Source organism: Phyllobates terribilis, unplaced genomic scaffold, assembly GCF_046119375.1.
Source record: "Phyllobates terribilis strain yellow unplaced genomic scaffold, ASM4611937v1 Scaffold_56__1_contigs__length_8794411, whole genome shotgun sequence".
NCBI lineage: Eukaryota > Metazoa > Chordata > Amphibia > Anura > Dendrobatidae > Phyllobates > Phyllobates terribilis.
Genome location: NW_027362816.1, coordinates 8,071,824 through 8,087,941, shown reverse-complemented (window position 1 = coordinate 8,087,941; position 16,118 = coordinate 8,071,824). Strand labels below are relative to the sequence as shown.

General features: G+C 46.1%; 1 protein-coding gene across 4 annotated transcripts in view; it reads left to right on the top strand.

Moving 5' to 3' along the window:
• The window catches only part of LOC141192249 (uncharacterized), a 338,025-nt gene extending 335,875 nt beyond the window's left edge, over positions 1–2,150 (top strand). For 2 of the 4 annotated variants that reach the window (XM_073661747.1, XM_073661746.1), the window contains one exon: positions 1,078–2,150. In XM_073661747.1, the coding sequence (XP_073517848.1) occupies positions 1,078–2,051 (974 nt within the window). In that variant the 3' untranslated portion in view covers positions 2,052–2,150. Of the gene's footprint in view, positions 1–699 lie in introns of all 4 variants that reach the window. The other 2 variants (XM_073661749.1, XM_073661748.1) reach the window with 2 other exon arrangements.
• The last annotated feature ends 13,968 nt before the right edge of the window (positions 2,151–16,118 follow it).

The window sequence follows — 16,118 nt, the reverse complement described above, 5'->3', positions numbered from 1 at the left end:
CCGCTCACAGGCAAGAAGGACTGCAGAAGGTAATTACAAAAAGACTTATGGGCACAGGGTAAATACATTGGGGGACATTGGGGCAATTGTAAAAATTACTGGACAACTTCTTTGATATAACAAAGCGACTCCATTTTGTAAATTATAACCCGAAGTGAATTAATCTATAGACGTAGCGATTATTTTGATTCCACAGGCACTTTCCGGAAATTAGCACGCAATGGATGGTGGAGAGTGAAAATTGCACATTGGCCATTTTATTACCCAACACATAGTGTCCAGATTGTGCTCCAGGAGACACACACCGTAAATTAAGTGGGTTCTTCTCACTATAGTAATGCTAAATACATGGATGCTGAATGTGGTTTGGGCACACTGCAAGGCTCAGAAGCGAGGGGGAGATTTGACTTTGGGAGAGCGGACTTTGCTGGATTGATTTATGGATGAGAAGAAGTTTTTATTAGTATAATTTTTGCCTACATAACATTTTTTGATGGCTTCTTATTCCATATTTTGGAGGCAGAATGAACAAACAGTTGAACACCACGCTCCACTGGTTCATCCTATGAGGTTTTCACGTTTCACTGTCATTCTGTCAACAACTTGTCGTTTCTACAGACGTTTTAAGTAGAAATGTTCAAAAATATAAATTTCAGGGATATTTTATTCAAAATTAATAATTGGTTTTATCCTTGGCAGATGACTGTACCAGGAGATCAGAGGAACAGCTGACATCTTCAATTTTTAAATCTGATGATCTTGAGATCCCACAGGACACAATTGAAGTGAATGCCATTACTCCAGATAAACCATCATCCCTTCACAGCAAAGATCTATCATCTAGTCCTATGAAACAGGTCCTGTCCTCTGACTCATTACCGACTACTAAGGAAAATCAAAATAAAAAAATAAGCATTAAAAAACAAACTGCTCATAAAGGAACGAAGTCATTTTCATGTTCAGAAAATGGAAATAGTTTTACCCTTGAAAAGTATTTTCTTAAACATCAAAAAATACACACAGCGGACAATAGATTTGTTTGTTCCAAATATGGGAAATGTTTTAACGATAAATCAGCTTTGGTCAAGCACCAGAGAACTCACACAGGAGAGAAGCCTTTTACCTGTTCAGAGTGTGAAAAATGTTTCAACCAGAAAGCACATCTTAATATCCACCAGAGAACCCACACAGGGGAGAAGCCTTTTTCATGTTCAGAATGTGGGAAATGTTTTAACGATAAATCCGCTTTGGTTAAGCACCAGAGAATTCACACAGGAGAGAAGCCTTTTACCTGTTCAGAATGTGGGAAATGTTTTAACCATAAATCAGATTTTGTCAAGCACCAAAGAACCCACAAAGGTGAGAAGCCTTTTTCATGTTCAGAATGTGGGAAATGTTTTAACGATAAATCATCTTTGGTTAAGCACCAGAGAACTCACACACGGGAGAAGCCGTTTTCATGTTCAGAATGTGGGAAATGTTTTAACCATAAATCACCTTTGGTTAATCACCAGAGAATTCACACAGGGGAGAAGCCTTTTTCATGTTCAGAATGTGGGAAATGTTTTAACCAGAAATCATCTTTGGTTAGCCACCAGAGAATTCATACAGGGGAGAAGCCTTTTTCATGTGCAGAATGTGGGAAATGTTTTTACAATAAATCAGCTTTAGTTAAGCACCAGAGAACTCACACAGGGGAGAAGCCTTTTTCATGTTCAGAATGTGAGAAATGTTTTAACCAGAAATCATCTTTGGTTAAGCACAAGAGAACTCACACAGGGGAGAAGCCTTTTTCATGTTCAGAATGTGGGAAATGTTTTAAACAGACATCAGCTTTGGTTAGCCACCAGAGAATTCACACAGGGGAGAAGCCTTTTTCATGTGCAGAATGTGGGAAATGTTTTTACGATAAATCAGCTTTAGTTAAGCACCAGAGAACTCACACAGGGGAGAAGCCTTTTTCATGTTCAGAATGTTGGAAATGTTTTAACCAGAAATCAGATTTGATTAGGCACCAGAGAACCCACACAGTGGAGAAGACTTTTTCTTAGTCTTTTTTTTTTTAATCCAATACATTTTTGAAATTTTTTTCATAAGTTCTTTATTTTTTGACAAAACAAGAAACCAGTACATACAATAATAAAGTAACATACCATATTGATCACATACATTCATCTCTCCTATATATCCTTTCAGCTTGCCCATTACTGCCTGATAACTTGCAGTTCCTATATCTTCCAATTAACATTCCAAATTCTTGAAATCTCTTACAGTTGTGCTCAAAAGTTTACATACCCCAGCAGAATTTTTCCATTCTTGGCCTTGTTTCAGAGAATATGAATGATAACAAAAAAAACTTTTTCTCCACTCATGGTTATTGGTTGGGTGAAGCCATTTATTGTGAAACTACTGTGTTTTCTCTTTTTAAATCTTAATGACAACCAAAAACATCCAAATGACCCTGATCAAAAGTTCACATACCCCAGTTCTTAATACCGTGTATTGCCCCCTTTTAACATCAATGACAGCTTGAAGTCTTTTGTGGTAGTTGTGGATGAGGTTCTTTATTTTCTCATATGGTAAAGCTGCCCATTCTTCTTGGCAAACAGAACCTTCACTTTGTTGTGCTGTAGCCAATGACAGGTCGACTTGGCCTTGTGTCTTGGATCATTGTTATGTTGGAACGTCCAAGTAGGTCCCATGCGCAGCTTCCGGGCTTATGAGTGCAAATTTGCCTCCAGTATTTGCTGATAACATGCATTCATCTTTCCTTCAACCTTTACCAAGTTTCCTGTGCCATTGTAGCTCATACATCCCCAAAACATCAGTGATCCACCTCCATGCTTTACTGTAGGAATGGTGTCCTTTTTATCATAGGCCTTGTTGACCTCTTTCCAAATGTAACGTTTATGATTGTGGCCAAAAAGTTAAATTTTTGTCTCATCATTCCAAATTACCTTGTTCCAGAAGTTGTGAGGCTTGTCTCTATGCTGTTTGGCGTATTCTAGGTGAGATACTTTGTGGCATTTGCACAGTAATGGCTTTCTTCTGGCGACTCGACCATGCAGCCCATTTTTCTTCAAGTGCCTCCTTATTGTGCATCTTGAAACTGCCACATCAATAGTTTTCAGAGAGTCCTGATGTTCAGCTGATGTTATTTGTGGGTTTTTCTTTGCATCCCAGTCAATTTTCCTGGCAGTTGTGGCCGAAATTTTTGTTGGTCTAACTGACCGTGGTTTGGTTTTTACAGAGCTCCTGATTTTCCATTTGTTAATCATAGTTTGAATGCTGCTGACTGGCATTATCAATTCCTTGGATATTTTTTTGTATCCCTTTTCTGTGTTATACTCTTTTTGCCTCCCTTTCCTGTGTTATACAGTTCAACTACCTTTTCCCGTAGATCCATTGACAATTCTTTTGCTTTCCCCATGACTCACAATCCAGAAATGTCAGTGGCTGGATGAAAGATTACAAGCAAACAGGTCACAGGTGAGGATGTTACCTTTAGTAGCCATTCAAACCCATTTGGGTCAAATTCTGTGCATGTTATCAGGCCAAAATCACCAGGGTACGTGAACTTTTGCTCAGGGTCATTTAGATGTTTTTGGTTGTCATTAAGATAAAAAAAGAGAAAACTTAGTAGTTTGACAATAAATGGCTTCACCCAACCAATAACCATGAGTGGAGAAAACAAAAAAACTTTATCATTCATATTCTCTGAAACAAGGCCAAAAAATGAAAAATTCTGCCGGGGCATGTAAACTTTTGAGCACAACTGCATGTATGTGTATATATATATATATATATGTATATATATATATGTGTATATATATATATATATATATATACATATATACATATATTCAGGAGCTTTGCTATGCTTTATAACTGTCAGTGCTGCACTGACACCAGTTAGGTAGATCATGCACTGCACATGACCTAAATAACTTGTTAGCTCTGGTCACCCGGATGTTGTCATGATGACATCGAGTCACCATGGCACTGATCGGCCCCTGAGGTGTGGGCTAACTAATTTCTGATGACATATGGGACATCACCGCTTTCAGGAGATATTATTTAATAAATTATGGGGTTCAGTTTCACCTATTAACCCTTGTGTACCTGACAAATTTGTAGCAAATACAAAAATTGTATTTTTACCACTAAAATGTCATATTTCCATGACTCAATGTTATAAAATTCTGTAAGGCGCCTATGGGTTCAAAATACTTACTACACCCCTAGATGCACCCCTAGGCAGTGAAGTTTCCAATATGGGGTCACCGGGGGGGGGTGTTCTGCCACCTCGGGGGCTCAGCTACTGGAGCCCACAATCTATTTTAATGAAATCTGCGTTTTGCAAGCCAAAACCCAAAGCAGAAACACCGAACATGAGGTCATAGAAGGCATATTACCTAAGTGGTCCAGGGTGCCGAGTGTGGCGCATACTCGGTACCTTGGACCACTTAGAGCAGAAGTATAAGGCATATTACCTATCTTGTCTGCTTGTCTACAAGTTTTGACCTGGCCCTCACGTTGAACACTTCCTCTAACATCTAACCAGCATCTTCTGGGCACTTGTCTTGTTATTATTTTTAGGCTACCCCAGTATCATTGACATGCTGCACTAGGTCTATTGCTTTATATGCTTGGCCTCATTCTACTTGTACATACTTGCTCCTTTGTGGTTCAGAATACATGTGTGTGTGTGTGTATGTATATATATTTAACTATTTGTGTATTTATACAATCACTGTATTTTATGTAGTGTGGGCACCCGTTTCTACAGTGCCACCATGTAACCAGTTGCTTGTGAAATAAAGGATTTTTGACTGACCTCATGTTCGGTGTTTCAGGCCTTGGAATGGAAGGAGCACCATTTGACTTTTTGAAAGTAAAATTTGCTTGAATAATTAGCGGACGCCATGTCGCGCTTGGAGAGCCCCTGATGTACCTAAACAGTGGAAACCCCCCACAAGTGACACCATTTTGGAAACTAGACCCTTCAGGGAACTTATCTAGATGTGTGGTGAGCACCTAGAACCCCCAGGTGCTTCACAGAAGTTCATAACATTGAGCCGTAAAAATACATTTTTTACAGCAAAAATGTTTTTCAGTCACCAATTTTGCATTTTCTTAAGGCTAACAGGAGAAATTTCACCATACCATTTGTTGTGCAATTTCTCCTGAGTAAGCCGATACCCCATATGTGGGGGAAAACCACTGTTTGGGCGCACGGCAGGGCTCAGAAGGAAAAAAGGCCATTTGACTTTTTGAATGTAAAATTTGCTTGAATAATTAGCGGACGCCATGTCGTGTTTGGGGAGCCCATGATGGAGCTGTGTGGCAGTTTGTTTTTTGCGGGCCAAGATGACATTTTCAGCAATACCATTTTTATTTACATTTGTCTTTTTGATCACGTTTTATTCCACTTGATGTTTGATGATAAAGCAATTTTTTTGCTTAGCTTTTTATTTTTACCGTGTTCACTAAAGGGGTTAACTAGTGGGACAGTTTTACATGTCAGGTCATTCCAGACGCGACGATACAAAATATGTGTACTTTTATTGTTGTTTTTTTTTCCACTTTTTTACTTAGTCCCACTATGGGACTTTCACTTTCTGCAGTCTGATCGCAGCTATAATATATTGAAGTGCAGGATCACTGCTGTGCATTATAACCTGTCAGTGCAGCAGACACAAGTTACTTTGATCATGCACTGAGCATGATCCAAGTAACTTGCTGGTGTCTCGGATGTTGTCATGATGACATCGGGTCACCATGGCAACGATTGGGACCCTGAGCTGATGGCGCAGGGTGTCCGATCCAAGAGCAGAGGGGCTTCTGTCCCTCTGTTCGGTCTCTAAATGCTGCGATCGCCGGTGTTAAAGTGCCGGGAGCCGAGTGCCAGGTGTCAGCTGTCAGAATTAACTGACTCCCGGCGTGATCGTCATGTTGTAATAATACGTAGGTGCCATTTAACGAGTCACTCTGACTTACTGGCGCCTGCGCACAAGATCCCTGCAGTACAATGAACATAGAAGAAGTGCGCCTTGGGTAAAAGGAGAAATGCGCAGGTGTGTGGTTTGGCAGTGGCAGCTGCACGTCACAGGGCCCTGAAGTGCAGGGGAGGGGAGAAACATTATAATTCACACAGGAGATGGAATTTCTTGCAGGCCCTGCGACGGGAACGCATCAGAAACTTGCTGTGAAATGTTTTTTTCTTCCTACAAGACCTCTAATATGAGGCATACAGGTAGGTATAGATTTACATTTCTATCACCTTTACATCATTTTAGAGGTCGGATAAGTCCCAGCGAGTGACAGATTCCCTGTAACTTATCTACTACAGCCTCAACTGAGGACCAACACAGACTCGTCATATGGTGAGAACTTTGTACCCACTTACAATTTCAACCTTTTTTCCACAATTTGTGATGTCAACAAATTCATCAGGAATATCCCTCTTAAAAAGCATTCTGACGATTGAATTAATGTACATTGTGGTGAATTGAATCCAGAAAACGCCTTCAGGTCTTTACGCTTTACGGAGCAACTTTCACTGTTCTGCTTGGAAAAAGAAAATACTCCTAACAGTACTGCTGATAATCTCATCAAGATGTCATTAGTGTACCAAATCCAAATTTATATCCAGTACAAAAACACAAACCAGCTATGGATCGATTACAAAATAAGAGAATCAGAGCTGAAGACGCTTTCTGAAAAATTCCAAGATGGATGAATTTATACCAGCAATATCCAACCCAGTTTACAGTGCGCCTTACAGCAACTCCGAACCAAGAACAACTTATCAAAACCTCAGACATAGGAGGATCAGTGGTTGTCACGGATAAAAGGATTATGTGAACTGGGGTGAAGATATGCTGTTTGACAATAATGTGTACAGGCGTTTATCAGATAATCCAACTCAGTCTGTTAAAACTAACATTTCTACTTTGTTGGAACAAGGTTTCAGTTTAGGGTTTTTTCAAACAAAGAAAATGGAGTATCTCAAAATAGAAAATCCTGTCATGCCAATATTGTATGCTCTGCCCAAAACCCATAGAGGAATAAATCCACCCCCCATGAGACCAATCGTGTCTGGCATTGGCTCTCTGGGTGAGAGGCTGGGGGAGTGGGTTACCCGACTCCTCCAGCCCCTCGTCGAGTGGACATCTGGTTTCCTTCAGGATAGTACTGACATGTTGCAGGCCATGAGTGACATCATATGGCAACCATAATAATAATTTTTATGGCGCCAATATATTCCGCAGCACTTTACAATTTTAGGGGGGCTTGAACAGACAAAAAGACATTACCAAATAAGCATAACTCAGATATTAAAAGGAGTGAGGGTCTGCTCGCAAGCTTACAGTCTATGAGGAATAGGGGAGACACAAATGGTAATATATACATATGTTGTATAATACAGCCATAATATGCTAAATAGGGTAAATACATAACACTACATGAACTGGTCGCCAGCCAGTATGTGTGCAGTACAGACAGAGCCTAATCAGTGCATGGATGGTATGAACATGATTTTGAAGAAAATTTTGATATGGGCCAAACTGTGACAGTTAGACAAGTGTGTTAATGCGATAGGCCAGTCTAAAGAAATGGGTTTTTAGGGCACGCATAAAACTGTGGGTATTGGGAATTAATCGAATTGTCCTGGGTAGTGCATTCCAAAGAATTGGCGCAGCATGTGAGAAATCTTGGAGACGGGAGTGGGAGTCACTGGCAGAACAGAGGGCACGGGAAGGGTGGTAGACTGAGATGAGGGAGGTGATGTAGAGTGGTGCTGAATCGTGGAGAGCTTTGTGGGTAAGAGTGATAAGTTTATATTGAACTCTGTATTAGATGGGCAACCAGTGCAATGACTGGCACAGGGAATGTAGCATCGGCGTCTCTGCCTCCTGCCGGGCAGAGATGCCGTTCCCCTCACCGCCGCGGCCCCGGTCCGGCGTCTTCCTGCTCCCCTGTTCCTGCTGCGGCGTTCAGCTTCCCGGGCACTGTGCTTAGGGCGCGCGCTCCCTCCCTCTTCAAGGGGCCACACGCGCTGTCCTAAAGAGTCCCCAGCCAATGGCCGGAGGACTTCTCCTATATAAGGCACCTCCTCCAAAATGGAGGTGCCTGTGCAAAGTTGTTGTTCCATGTGCTAACACTTGCTTCAGCCCTCAGGTCCCGCCAGTCTGTCTATCAGTCCAGCCCCCCAGTCTGTCTATCAGTCCAGCCCGCCAGTCTGTCTACAGTCCAGCCCGCCAGTCTGTCTAAGGGTTCTGCCCACCTGTCTGCCAACTACCAGCCGCGCCTGCCAGCCCGCTCACCTGGAGCACCTGCCTGTTACCTGTTGTGTCCGCCAGCCTGCCTACCCGGAGCACCTGCCTGTTACCTGTTGTGCCCGCCAGACAGCCTACCAGGAACACCTGCCTGTAACCTGCCGTGCCCGTCAGCCTATCTACCAGGAACACCTGCCTGTTACCGGCCGTGCCCGCCTGCTTGCCTACCTGGACCACCCGTCAGCCTTCCTGCCGTGCTTTTCCGCTGTACTGGTTCGCTCCTGTCATCTGACCCATGGGAGTCACCTGCTCTCACACAAGGTCGGTCCCAGAGTGGCACCTGGTCCACCTGCCCGGTCCCTCCCTGGTTCACAGAGTCAACTAAGCCGCCGTGTGACCTGGGTCGGTCTGAGTAGGCACTTAGTTACGCCCCTCTGGCCCCTCCTTGCACCGAAGCACAGAGGTTCCACCACCCGGACCCGTAACAGGGAAGAGGCATCAGTGTATCGGTTGGAAAGGAATATGATCCTGGCTGCTGAATTCAGGACGGATTGGAGAGGGGAAAGTTTAGAAAGAGGGAGCCCGATTAGTAAAGAGTTGCAATAGTCCAGATGAGAATGAATAAGAGCTACAGTAAGAGTTTTTGCCGAGTCAAAGGTAAGAAAAGTTCTGATTCTAGAGATGTTTTTGAGGTGTAGATGACACGAGCGAGCGAGTGATTTGATGTGAGGAGTGAAGGAAAGATCTGAATCGAGTATGACCCCCAGACAGCGGGCATGTTGCTGGGGAGTAATGGTGGAGCCACAAACGGGAATGGCAATATCGGGCACAGGTAGGTTAGTGGAGGGAGGAAATACGAGTTGTTCAGTTTTTGACAGATTCAATTTTAGATAGAGGGAGGACATAGTGTTAGAGACAGCGGAAAGACAATCACTGGTATTTTGTAATAATGCAGGGGTGAGGTCCGGAGAAGAGGTGTATAATTGGGTGTCATCGGCACAGAAACGCTACTGAAAACCGAATCTACTGATTGTTTGTCCAATAGGAGCGGTGTATAAGGAGAAAAGAAGGGCGTCTAGGACTGATCCTTGAGGAACCCGGACAATAAGGGGAAGTGGAAAGGAAGAGGAGGCAGCAAAAGACACAGTGAAGGAGCGGTCCAAATTTTTCTTGCATAGCTTCTCACTGTATGCATCGATCCCCCACAAAATAGCTCTTTATGCTCTAAATTTTCACATGAAGAAAATACAGTAATTTTTCATCAGATTTACAATTATTTGTTTTGGATGTTGTACATTTGCTCATACAAAACAATTATTTTTCATTTAATGAAACATATTACATGAAAATCAATGGAGTTTCAATGGGGGCAAAATACTCCCCCTCTTTAGCCAACTTAGTTATGAGCTGGTGGGAGGAGTCGTATGTATACAGCGTGGACAATCCATATAGAGACTTTATATGGTGGTGCGGCAGATACATCGATGATATGATCATCATATGGAATTCCGATGTATCTGCTGTACAAATTTAATTATTTCAATTGCAACCCATTTAACTTAAGGTTTACTTTCCATCAAGAACGGACACACACAGATTTTTTGTATTTAAATCTGGTTGGCATTCCCTCTAAAACTATGATCACCTCAACTTTCAGAAAAAGTATTGCCGGTAATACAATCCTGCACACAAAGAGTCATCACCCAAAACATAGAACTAGAGGTGTACCTGTAGGGAGATGATCCGGGCAAAACGTAATTGTAGCATGGAAACTGACTAAGAGACGTAAGAAACATCAGAAATAGACTATCCGAGAGAGGTTATAGCAATTGGAGGCTAAATAGAGCCGAAAAAATAGTTGAGGACAAAACCCGGTTCAAACATAGATCTAATCGGATCATAAGGACGTCCCCCTACACTTGTCCTGCAATACAGCAATCAGTTTTCACAATTAAAAGAATCTATTATAATAATTTATCCATTTTGAAGGAGGAACCAGATATAGCTAAAATAATCAAAGGTGGGTGTAGTAGTATCCAGAAAAGCACCATCTTTGGATCGAGCCTCTCTCTTAGATTTTTGACAACTACACAAGCTGCTTCCTCTAGTTGGCTACACTTAAAGGGTTTTTTCAAGTGTGGAACAACATCCGGCGAAACATGCCAATACTCCCACAAATGTCAGAATTTTAATGACTCAAGTAACAAAAACACCGATCAGATCAAAACGTCTCTTAATTGCAACACGAGCAGTGTAATATACATGATGGACGTGACGCGCCCCCTGGGCCAGTGCTGTAGTGCGGCGCGCGTGCACGCGGGGAATACCCGGAGCCGGATCCGATGGGGGTAGTAGTCTTCGTGTGGCGGTGACCCGGTCCGTGCCCAGGGTGGTCAAACTAAGTGGCAGTTATTGGTATGATGGTATTAGTGTCCGACTACGCCACCCGTTGAATGCGGTTATGAAACCGCCGCTGCAGGGCAGACCGCTGAGGCCGGTGGTATAGGTGTGCAGCGATGTTGATATAACCCCCAACGGGAGAGGTATGGCCTCAGGGCAGCGGATGTGGATGATGTTGGGAGTGATGGTGTGGATGTCCCAGCACTAATGGTGCGACAAGGAAGCACGGAGACGCGAGGGTACAGTTCAGGGCCTTTACTGATGGTACAAGGCAAATTCCCCCGGGAGTACTGGCTAGTAGTTGGGGCCTGGTTAGTCTGCGAGTAAGCCGGAGTTCCCCTGGCCAGGTGGAGTTGTAGGCCTTCCCGTTAGTCTGTACCCTTCCTGGCTACCCTGCTTTCGGCGGTTACAAGTAGCCCACGTCCCTGGGTATACCGTGTGGTGCTCACCCGTATGGCTGGTGACCTGGGGCCTCCTGTTAGCCTCCGCTCCGGGATGGCGGTGCTGGTCCCTTCGTTGTGACAGAGCCTCCGGGCTTTTATGGCCAGAGGACCTGGAATCCCCTGCCGGATGGATTCTGCTGCTGGGTATATCTTAGTCCCCACAGCCTCGGACTCCTGCGTCCGGTTTTAGTACCTTCTCCCAGGGCGAGCTCTGCACAGCTCCAGCCCCTGGCGCTTCTCCTTGGCTCCTACAGAGCTCCTGATGTCTATCTGTCCCTGTTTCTGCGTGTCCAGACCAGACTCCGTCTCTGTCTGGAACTCCTCTCTTCTAACCCTGCCTCAGCCCCAGTTTATGTAGGGGAAGTTCTTCCCCTCCCAGGACTGGGCAGGAGGTGTGGCATGCTTAGGATTCCTGCCCAGGAGACCTCCCACCTGCTCACAGACGTAATATTGCTATTACTGTGGAAACCAGACCCCTGTGGTGCCACATTCCCCCCTAGTGAAATTTAGTACTCCCGGACTAAACATATATATATTTTTTTTAAAAAAAACATAACAGGGTATAAACAGGAACAATACAATAACAATTAAATACATGAGATGGTCACGGCGTGTCCGTAACCGGGAAGCAATAAGGGTGTCCATTTCACCAAAGAACAGGGAGCCGTAACCAGGTAGGGGTCTGTCCTGCCCCGAGTCTTTAACAGTCTTTAGTCCATTCCTGGGTTACGCTCCAAACATATTTACAACAGAGTTCCGGTTACTCACTGTCCATAACCTGTCAGTCCATATAAAGAAATCTGTAACTGAAAAACATAATTAGCAACGGCTACAACAAAACAGGTAAACATAAAATAGTTAAAGCAATTAGCCAACTTAGATTCTCCAACGTACGGGCATCTGGCCTCTGGTAACCCTAGTGGACCTACGGAGCTCACTAACTGGTCCTGCACTACAGGGTGAAGGAGGTGTTATGGGCAAGCTGGGCAGCTTTCTGCGCACTCTTTGGCTCACTAGGGGCACGGCAGGCTCACTACTAGCAGAGGGTTGATCCTCCTGTACTGCTGGTGTGGACTCTTCTGCCTCTTGGGCCGGCTGCTCTTCCAGCTCTACCGGTTCCTCTGTAGGCACTTGCGGGGCTGGCTGGAGAAAGGTGAGGACGGGTACCACGACAGCACCGTTTACTTGTGTCCAAGACCGGGGGAAGTCTCCGAGTACAGTCCTGATCATTTCTTCCCTTTCCTCTGCGGGTCGAGGGTTTTCTTGATCTTCTTCTTCAGGGTTTTGCAGCTGCTCGGGACACTTCTTCAGGTGGTCTCTGGAGACAACGGCTGTGGTTTCTCCTCCATCCTTACTGATCACGCAAATCTTTGGGTTCTCATGGCTTGATGGCAGTACGGTGTACGGGTCCTTCTCCCACTGGTCGTCCAACTTGTGGAGCCGTCTTTTCCTCTTCAAGACCTGCTCTCCAGGTACCAGGGGAACAGCGGGAGCATACTGATTATAAGCCCTCTCTTGCCTTTCCCTAGCTTGAGACAGACTTCGCTCCACGCTCTCCTGCACTTTCCGATACTGCTGCTGCCGTCCTGTATCCCAGTCTGCCTCTGGCGAGGTGTCCTCAGGCGTCAGGACTCCCATATCCAGGTCGATAGGCAGCTTACCAGGTCTCGCTCTCATTAGGTAAGCCGGGGTACAGTTGGTAGAACCGACAGGGATGTGGTTGTATAGGTCCACCAGATCAGGCAGCTTCTCAGGCCACAGACTGCGTTCTTCCAGGGGCAGTGTTTTCAGGAGGTCTATCACCACCTGGTTCATCTTCTCGCAGAGTCCATTAGTTTGTGGCTGATAGGGCGTTGTCCTTATCTTCATGCAGCCATACAGGTTGCAGAACTCCTGGAAGACTTCCGCTTCGAAGGCTGGCCCTTGGTCTGTCAGCACTTGGTCCGGGTACCCGTGTGGACGGCAGAAGTGCTGCTGGAAGGCTCTAGCTGCTGTTTGAGCCGTTAAGTCCTTGACTGGGACCACCACCAGGAACCGGGAGTAATGATCTACGATTGTGAGGGCGTAGACATACCCAGATCTGCTTGGAGCCAGTTTCACATGGTCCAGGGCTACCAGTTCCAGTGGCTGTCGGGTGATGATGGGCTGCAAGGGAGTCTTCTGGCTGGCACGGTCCTTCCTTCTTAGGTGGCACGGTCCACAGTCTCTGCACCACCTCTCGATGGCTCCTCTCATGCCTACCCAGTAGAACCGTTCACGCAACAAGAACTCCAGCTTCTTCCACCCGAAATGTCCTGCTCCGTTGTGGTACGCCTCCAGAATCATAGCCGCGTCTCGTCTGGGGACCACTACCTGCCAGGTCAACTCATGTGTTCGAGAGTTAACCATTCTCCGGCACAACTTCTCCCTGTAGAGGAACAGCCTACTTTTCTCCTTCCACAGTTGCTTAGTCTCCTCTGGGGCGTCTGGGTAAAGACTGGCATCGGCTTGGGTCAGCATTTCCTTCACCAGACGGACTGCGGGATCACTGTCTTGCGTCTCCGCCCAGTTGTAGTGGGGCAAGGGGTTGAACATCGCGGAGCGCCTGTCCTTCACACGGTGGGAATACAGGGTAATCCCATGACGGTGGAACGCAGGGAGCTCAACTTCTTCCAGATCTTCTGGATCTTCCCCTACGTCCGGTAAGTTCGGCATTCTAGACAGGGCATCCGCGTTGGCATTGGAGCGTCCTGCCCGGTATTTGATGGTGAATTCAAAGTTGGACAGGCGAGCCATCCATCTCTGTTCCAGAGCACCGAGCCTTGCAGTGTCCAGGTGAGTCAACGGGTTGTTATCCGTGTACACGATGAATTTGGAGGAGGCAAGGTAATGCTTGAAACGTTCGGTCACTGCCCACACTACTGCCAGGAACTCCAGCTTGAATGAGCTATAATTCTCAGGGTTCCTCTCGGTGGGTCGTAGCTTTCGGCTAGCGTAAGCGATTACCCGTTCTTTTCCTTGCTGGATCTGGGACAGCACGGCTCCTAGCCCGATGTTGCTTGCGTCCGTGTGGAGGATAAAGGGCTGGCTGTAGTCTGGATATGCCAGGATTTCATCCCCCGTGAGGGCCATCTTCAGCTGGCAAAAGGACTCCTCTTCCAGCTTTTCCCACCTGAAGGGCGGCTTCTGGTTTTTGGCTTTTCGAGATTGACCTATCAGGAGGTCCTGCATAGGGGCTGCCATTTTGGTGAAACCGGGAATGAATCTCCGGTAGTAGCCTACCAACCCGAGGAACTGCCGCACTTCCTTTATGCTGGAGGGTCTTGGCCAGTCCTTAATTACGGTGATCTTATCAGGGTCGGGAGCCACTCTGTCAGCACTCACCACGTGTCCCAGGTATTGCACCTTTGGTTTCAGGAGGTGACACTTGGAGGGTTTCACCTTTAGGAAGTAGTTTGCCAGAGCTTCGAACACTTCTGCCAGGTGTTTCAGGTGGTCCTCGTAGGTCCTGGAATAGACGATGACATCGTCCAGGTATAACAGGACCGTCTCGAAGTTCCGGTGTCCCAGACAGCATTCCATCAACCGTTGGAAGGTTCCTGGTGCGTTGCAGAGCCCGAACGGCATGCAGTTAAATTCGCTCAGACCCATCGGGGTGGTGAATGCGGTCTTCTCCCGGTCCGCCTCTGCTACAGGAACCTGCCAGTACCCGCTAGTGAGATCCAAAGTAGAGAAGAAGCAGATCTTAAAGCAGCTAAGGACTCTTCTATCCTTGGTAACGGGTACGCATCTTTGTGTGTGATACGGTTGACCTTCCTGTAGTCTACACACATTCTCATAGTGTTGTCCTTTTTTTTTCACTAAGACTAGTGGAGCTGCCCAGGGGCTACAGCTGTCCCTGATTACCCCAGCCTCCTTCATGTCTCTAAGCATCCCCTTGGCGTGTTGGTAGTGTGCAGGGGGTACGGGTCGGTATCTCTCCTTTATGGGAGGATGGTCTCCCGTGGGGATGTGGTGTTCTACCCCCTTTACTCGCCCGAAGTCTAACGGGTGTTTACTAAACACTCTCTCGTACTCTTGAACCACTCGATAGACTCCTTGTTTCTTGTGTGAGGGAGTGGAGTCAGTACCCAGTTGCTGACACCAGTCCTCCATTGGTTTCTTAGAGCCGTTACCTTCCTCTGGTTGAGATGGAGGCAAGGGTTCCACGGCCTGTACAGAATTCTGGTTTATGGTGAACAATTTGGCTAGCGTGGCATACCGGGGCAGGTGTACTTCTCTCTCACCGATATTTATGATGCGAACGGGCACCCTCCCATGACGTACATCGACCACCCCCCGTGCTGTCAAAATGGTGGGCCTACTGTCTGAGTAGACGGGTTCTACCATTGCTTGGTAGTCTCTACCTCTTAGACCAATAGCTGCCCGGCACCAAATCATCATCTCACTTTTTGGGGGCATGGCAATAGGGAACGGGTCACACATTCTCACGCTACCTATCTCACCACCAGATAGTTCCACCTGTTGCCGCTTCATCAGTGCCCGGATCTCTTTTTGGAGCACACGCTGCTGGCCGGAACTGGCGTTCTTGGCAACCTGCTGTAAAATGAGAATCACCTCTGCAAGACAATTTTCAATTACATTGGTTCCCAGGGTGATTCTAGGGTGACTCTCATGACGGTCTATGTCCACTATAATCAGTCCTTGTGCCGCCAGTTCGACTTTACCGATTTTAATGGTCACCTCCTTGAATCCCACCTGCGGCACGGGCTGACCATTGCTGGCGATGATACTCAGGTCGTCGTCTGGGTAGCGGGTTATGTCCGAATCATTCCAGTACTGCTTGAAGAGCACGTACGGGATGGTGGTGACCTGTGACCCAGTGTCTAGTAGGGCACTCATAGGAATGCCATCCAGTACCACAGGCAAGATTGGACGTCCCCCTACGTATTTATCACGCCAGTTTGATGGGCCTGATGGTCTTATGCCTGGGGGTTGGCCCTCTACCCCAGGT